Source organism: Babylonia areolata, chromosome 29 (assembly GCF_041734735.1).
Source record: "Babylonia areolata isolate BAREFJ2019XMU chromosome 29, ASM4173473v1, whole genome shotgun sequence".
Classification (NCBI taxonomy): domain Eukaryota; kingdom Metazoa; phylum Mollusca; class Gastropoda; order Neogastropoda; family Buccinidae; genus Babylonia; species Babylonia areolata.
This window is the reverse complement of record NC_134904.1, coordinates 40,939,148-40,946,647: the sequence shown is the minus strand read 5'-3', so window position 1 is coordinate 40,946,647 and position 7,500 is coordinate 40,939,148. Positions and strand designations below refer to the sequence as shown.

Sequence of the window (7,500 nt, the reverse complement as noted above, 5' to 3'; positions counted from 1 at the left end):
ATGATGATAATGGTGATGATGATGATGGTGGTGGTGATAATGCTAGTACGTCACTGCTGATGCTGCTACTGCTGCATCAACAACAATGATAATAATGAATATAACAATAATAAATATGATAATAGTAGTAGTAGTAGTAGTAGTAGTAGTAGTAATAATAATAATAATAATGAAGAAGAAGAATCATAGATAATAATAATAATAATAATAATAATAATAATGAAGAAGAAGAATGATGATGATGATGATGATGATGATGATGTAATATCAAGCAGTACCTCAGCCAGGATAGAGAAGCACACTGCCCATGGCTGGTTTCAGACTACGGGGACCTGAACAACGCGGACCTGGCCAAGCGCTACAGGATCCGGAAGGATGACCTGCCTGTCTACAAGATGTTCCTGCAGGGGAACAGGGACCCCGTCAGGTTCACGGGCAACGAGGAGGATCTGGAGGAGATCAAGAAGTTCATCAGAGACACTTCAGGTGTGTGTGTGTGTGCGTGTGTGCGTGTGTGTGTGTGTGTGTGTGTGTGTGTGTGTGTGTGTTGGGGTGGGGCTGGTGTGTATGTATGTGTGTTGGTTTGTTTGTGTTGGTATGTGTGTGTGTGTGTGTTGGTGTGTATGTGTGTGTGTGTGTGTGTGTGTGTGTGTGTGTGTGTGTTGGGGTGGGGGGTGGCGCGTGTGTGTGCGCGTGCGCACGCTGTGTGTTTGTGTGTATGTGTGTTTGTGTGTGTGTGCGTGTATGTTTGTGTATGTGTAAGTTTGTGTATGTATGTATGTGTGTGTTGGGGTAGGGGTGGTGTGTATGCACACACACACACACACACACACCACACTCCCCACCCCACCCACCCACACATCTCCCTTCCCCAGGGCTGTGGCTGGGGATGCCAGGCACAGTGGAACAGCTGGACAAGCTGACGGACGAGTTCTTCAAGGTGGACGTCCAGAAGCGCCGTGAAACCATGGACAGCATCGAGGCGGAGGCCCGCAAGCTGACCAGTGAGGACGACAAGCGGGCCGCCAAGGTCTACGTCAAGCTCATGTGGAAAATCGTGGAACGAGGCATCGACGACGTCACGTTCGAGAAGAAGCGCGTGCAGAGGCTGATGGAGGAGGAGAGACTGAGCGACAAAAAGCGCGCGGACCTCACCAAGACCCTCAACATCATTGAGGTCTTTGAGACGCATGTCAAGGACCTTCGGGGCAAACTCCTCAACAAAGATGAGTTTTGAGAGTTTGTGAAATATTTTATTTGTGCAAGATCGCATTTAAACACGTACAGATTGGTCTAGAAAGTTAGAGCGTACACTCAAACTATGATTCTGAGTTAGTGCCCTTTCGTGGGGTTGAGTTTCTGAAAGCTGAGTTTTTGATTTGTGAAAGATGAGTTTTCCAGTTCTTTATGGGATTTGTTTGTTTGTGTGTGTGTGTGCGTTTGGGTGTGTGTTTAGTGTGTTATTTTGTTCGTGTGTTTGTCATCCTCAGTTCCCCCAAAAGGAGTGAAAGGGAAATAAATCCTGAATCTTTGAGTTGTGGGGTTGGTTTTGGAATCAGCGAACAAATCGTTACGTTTCCTTTTCTTCCAGTGCCTTAATTGTCTTGTTATAAAACAGCAAAATGGTGGTATGTGCGACATCATGAGTTATGTCTGTGTGTACCATCTTTTGTGATATTTCTTGTGAAACGTTGTGGAGGTGTGCACTTTTACTAGAGGAGTATGGTTCAGAAAGGGTTTATTATTTATCATTTCATTCATTCATTTTGCCCATCGCTCCTGGTGGAACATAGGCCATCGATGACCCCTCGCCATCGCACTCTGTTCTGGGCTGTTCTGGCCATTCCAGTCCAGTTCGTCCCTTTCTGCTTCAGCTCTGCCTCGGTATCTCGCCTCCAGCTGTTGCGAGGCCGGCCTCTCTTCCTCTTTCCCTGCGGGTTCCAGGTCAGGGCTTGGCGTGTGATGCTGGACGCTGGCTTCCTGAGGGTGTGTCCGATCCAACCCCACTTCCTCCGCAGTATCTGCTTGGCCACTGGTTCCTGTCCCGCTCGCTCCCACAGATCTTCGTTTCGGATCTTCTCCTGCCATCGGATCTTGTAGGTGCATCGAATGAGGGAGATGATCTTCTCTGGGACTCCGTAGTGCCTCAGCAGCTTCCACAGCGTCTCTCTGTCCACACTGTCGAAGGCCTTCTCATAATCTATGAAGTTGATGTAGAGGGGGGAGTTCCACTCCAGCGACTGCTCCACGATGATGCGCAGATTGGCGATCTGGTCGGCACAGGATTTGTTCCGCCGGAAGCCTGCCTGCTGGTCTCGGAGCTTGGGGTCGACGGCCTCTTTCATCCTTTCCAGTAGAACCCTGTTGAGAATCTTGCCTGGCGTTGACAGGAGCATGATCCCTCGGTAGTTGCTGCAGTCCCTGAGGTCTCCTTTCTTCGGCAGCTTGATGATGATTCCTTCTTTCCACTGGGCTGGTACCTCCTCCTTCTCCCAGATCTTGCTGGAGGCTGTCTAGCATGTTGACAGCTGTTTCCGTGTCTGCTTTGATGGCTTCTGCTGGTATCTCGTCCGGCCCTGCAGCCTTCCTATTTCTCAGAGTCATGATGGCCTTCTTGATCTCTACCTTTGAGGGTTTGTCGCAGCTGATGGGCAGTTGTGTCTCTGCGGGTGGAATGTCTGGGTGGTGCGTATTATTTATCACCAGCAGTATACTGTTTTATGTACTTTTAGTGTGCGATCGTTACCTTAATTTTCATGAACATTAATGGGTACAGTTGCAATGGGCAGTTTTTCTCTGTGTGTAAGTTTGGTGACTCCGCTGCGGTTGTTATGTGCTTGGTTGAGGGTTTGATGATTTATGACGGTTGTTGGAGTGCTTTATTGATTTGATCTCAGCACACTCGGTTTCTCCACCTAGTCTGGTCATGATAGGGGTTGTTGGTGTCATTCATTGACACACTTCTCCTTCTTCTGCCATCCTGGGCCTCAGCCTCCACGTTCACTTGTGTTTACGACTGGGCTTCTGCATATGTCTTTACCCCGTCATGCTGGCATCCGTCCATACTCGGTTTTCAAGGGTGCGCATGCTTGACATGTTTGTGTTTCCATAACCCATCGAGCTCTGACGGGATCTTCAACGTACGGATTTAATCTTCCGCATTCATATACACACATAGGGGTTAATCGCCTTGCAGGTCTGCACAGCTGTTGACCTGGGAGATCGGGAACAAAATTTTCCTCCATCCGTCAGGCGCTGCGACCAGGATTGGAAAGCAGAACCCTAGGACATAAAGTCCAACGTTTTAACCACCCGACTGTTGCACCCGTCTGCCAGACAGTCTCTGAAGTGTCTAGCTTGTTGGCTGGGCAGTCTGGTACGGAGAATCACCACCGGGCGGTATGTTTTATTAATCATGTAAAGTCCCATATACTTTTCCGGCCATCATGGCAGTTGATTCATACCCACTGTGTCTTTATCAAAGTTAAAGAGTGAAGGTCCTATGGCTTTTCACGAACATCGGGGCAGTGGACTAGAGTCATACCCACTGTGTTGGGCACGGCATGGGAAAGCCGAAGTCAGATACCCATTCTCACCTGGGTGGAGTGAGGAAAGCTTGAGTAAAGTGCCTTTCCTGACGTCACACCACCATGCCCATGACGCCTCGAACCCTGATCACTGGTGAACAAGCGCGTTGGGTTACGCTGCTGGTTAAACATCTGCTTGGCAGATGTGGTGTAGCGTACATGGATTTGTCCGAACGCAGTGATGCCTCCTTGAGCAACCGATACTGACACTGATCACTGGTGACCACTGGATCAGAAGTCCAACGCCTGACTCTGCCGTGGTGTCTCATTCCATCAAGCATTAGTCATGAAGTCCAATACCTGACTGCCGTGGTGTCTCCTCATTCCATCAAGCATTAGTCATGAAGTCCAGTACCTGACTCTGCCGTGGTGTCTCATTCCATCAAGCATTATTCATGAAGTCCAGTACCTGACTGCCGTGGTGTCTCATTCCATCAAGCATTATTCAAGCCAAGCTAGACGTGGAAGGAGCGAGGTGGCGCAATGGTTAACACGCTCATCTGCCAATACAGAGAGTCCATGAGAGTCAGGGTTCGAATCCCGCTCTCGCCCTTTCTCCAAAGCTTGTCTGAAAAATCAGACTGAGCGTCTGGTCGTTGCGATGAGACAATAAACTGAGGTGCCATGTGCAGCACACACTTGGGGCACTGGAAAAGAACCCATGGCAACAAAAGTGTTGTGGTCTGGCAAAATTCTGTAGAAGAAATCCGCTCTGATAGGTACACAGATATATAAGCATGCACTGAAGGCCTGACCAAGTGTGTTGGGTTACGCTGCTGGTCAGGCATCAGCCTAGATGTGGTGCTACTGTAGCGTACATGGATATGTCCAAATGCAGTGACGCCTCCTTCAGAAGCTGTCACTGAAATGGACTTGGTTTTGATATTGTTATACAGGAAGCTGTCACTGAAATAGACTTGTAGAGATGGAGGTTTTGATATTGTTATACAGGAAGCTGTCACTGAAATAGACTTGTAGAGATGGAGGTTTTGATATTGTTATACAGGAAGCTGTCACTGAAATAGACTTGTAGAGATGGAGGTTTTGATACTGTTACACAGGAAGCTGTCACTGAAACAGACTTGTAGAGATGGAGGTTTTGATATCGTTACACAGGAAGCTGTCACTGAAACAGACTTGTAGAGATGGAGGTTTTGATATCGTTACACAGGAAGCTGTCACTGAAACAGACTTGTAGAGATGGAGGTTTTGATATCGTTACACAGGAAGCTGTCACTGAAACAGACTTGTAGAGATGGAGGTTTTGATATCGTTACACAGGAAGCTGTCACTGAAACAGACTTGTAGAGATGGAGGTTTTGATATTGTTACACAGGAAGCTGTCACTGAAACAGACTTGTAGAGATGGAGGTTTTGATATCGTTACACAGGAAGCTGTCACTGAAACAGACTTGTAGAGATGGAGGTTTTGATATTGTTATACAGGAAGCTGTCACTGAAATAGACTTGTAGAGATGGAGGTTTTGATATTGTTATACAGGAAGCTGTCACTGAAACAGACTTGTAGAGATGGAGGTTTTGATATTGTTATACAGGAAGCTGTCACTGAAATAGACTTGTAGAGATGGAGGTTTTGATATTGTTATACAGGAAGTTGTCACTGAACTCTCCCATCTTCCCTTCTTTTTCTTTCTTAGTTCATCTTGTGATTTTTTTTTTTTAACACTTCAAATTATGTCTTCTGTGTTGTGGCAGATCCACTTGTTGAGATACGGTCACTGTGAAAGTCTGTTCAAATTTGTATATAATAATATAAATTCTACCCCCTGTCTCTCGCACGTAAACGTGCATACATATGCAGCATGCATGCATGCACACACACACACACAAACAAACATACACACACACATAAACACACACACAAACACATGCACATATACACTACACACACATACACACACACATATGCATGTGCATACACAAACACACATGGCATTGCAATGATATGACATCACACTGCATTGCACTACAATCATCACCAAAACATGCGCTCACTGAACCATTACAGAGGCAAAACGCAGCCATGATTAACACTAATATTATGTACTCCTGGAAGCTGGTTTCTCTTCAGGCTGTTGTTCTGGCTGGTGGTTCTCTTTTCATATTCTGACACTGCAGCGCCAAGTATTTCATGTAGCTTCTGAATTTAGCTCACATTTCACCTCACAACTATCTGATTGTATTGGGAAAGAAAGTTGTAAAACAGTTTTTAAGTCCTGGTACTTGCCAATCCACTAATGTGCCAAAGATAGTGCTGTTTCTTGCTTGTGATATTTGTTGTTGTTTCTTTATCTCTCTTTCTTACAGTTCCTGTATTGATGCAATGTATTTCTCACTGATGTTGAAACACTTCGATCAGCATCAAGGCAAGCATCAGCTGATGTTGATCTGTTGATTACATGTGCATTTTCAAGCAAAAGAGATGTCTGTCTTTCAACTTTTGATGAGACACGTGGCATTTCAATGGAATGTTGTGGACCTGCTTGTTGTGAGATAATGCTCATTGTGAGTCGGAGTGTACCATTAAAATACTGAGCAAGTGAATCACTTGTGATACTGCTTCTGTGTGTGTGTATGTGTGTGTGTGTGTGCGCGTGTGCACGTGCATGTGCTTGTCTGTGTTGAACTTTAAAAAAATCATTTTCACTGGAAATACTTTCATCTGTCAACACCTAATTTAGCTTGATGATAGGGGGAAAAAAATCAATTCTTTCCACACATTCTAGTGATAGGGGAAAAAATCGATTCTTTCCACACATTCTAGTGGCAATGACAATGCACTTCTGGGAAGGGCACAGAAAATTATAAAGAAGCCAAAAAAATTTCACACTCAGGTTATTGTTAACTTTTATTTTGTATTCACAAAACACTGTTAATCTTAGTACTTTTATCTCACATAATGACACTGATTAACAGTTATCTCACAAGTGACACTGATTAATAGTAGTCTTTTCATCATCTTTAGTCCAAATGCTGTTAGTACCTTCTTCTGTTTAGTGAGGCTTCCATCTGGTAGGAGCAGTAAAATTCTTCCTGTCAAACTGAAAAAAGCAACAACAAAACAACCCAACATGTGTTTCCAAGAGGCAATACAATCTGTGTGAGCAAAGAAATATCCCTTCGTGGCACGAAGGAAAAAGGAACAGAGAGGTACAGTTATCAATACTTCACAGACTTTCTCTATCATCATTTGAGGAGGAAGGTTACAGACTCTGCCAATGCTGAGTCAGTGAGGGTCTGGGTTCGAATCCAACTCTCACACTTTCTCCCAAGTTTAACTGGAAAATCAGACAGCGTCTCGTCGTCCGAAGAGATGATAAACTTTGACCCCAAGTTTAACTGGAAAATCAGTCTGAGCGTCTAGTCGTCCGAAGAGATGATAAACTTTGTCCCCATGTGCAGCACACACTTAGCACTCTGAGAAAGAACCCGTGGCAATGAGAGTGTCATCCTGTGGTCAAATTCTGTAGATGGAATCCACTCTGATAGGTCGGCGGCGGCCTCCTTCCATCTCAAGAGACGATGGCTGCACCAGAAATGTAGTCACTGCCGGGCATTGCACTTCCTGCTGTGGCTGTGTAGACCGATGCTGGCGTGGCAATCTCTGCTGCATGTGGGGCAGATATAGGTAGATGCTGCTTGGTTTACAGACCTTGACTTCCAGGTGCAGGCCTGGGCAGAGTGATATGGAGGACAAGCTGTTGCCCATGCAGCAAGTCCTCCCTCTCCTCGACTCTAGCTGACTCCAGGAGAAAAGCAGAAGCCGATAGGCCTGGCACCAGGGATGACACAGGAGCTGCCGGAAAGGAGTTGATTACAACTCAAGACCGCCTTAGGGACTCTGACTCCGGATTTTCTGTCAGGGTTTACTCCCTTAGCCTATTCCTGAAGA

The 7,500-nt window shown here is 45.9% G+C and overlaps 1 protein-coding gene across 1 annotated transcript in view; it reads left to right on the top strand.

The window, feature by feature from the left end:
* The window catches only part of LOC143274669 (endoplasmic reticulum resident protein 29-like), a 5,982-nt gene extending 4,742 nt beyond the window's left edge, over positions 1 to 1,240 (top strand). The window contains exons 4-5 of the mRNA XM_076578542.1: positions 322 to 486; positions 876 to 1,240. Coding sequence (XP_076434657.1) covers positions 322 to 486; positions 876 to 1,237 — 527 coding nt within the window. The 3' untranslated portion in view covers positions 1,238 to 1,240. The remainder of the gene's footprint in view (positions 1 to 321; positions 487 to 875) is intronic.
* The last annotated feature ends 6,260 nt before the right edge of the window (positions 1,241 to 7,500 follow it).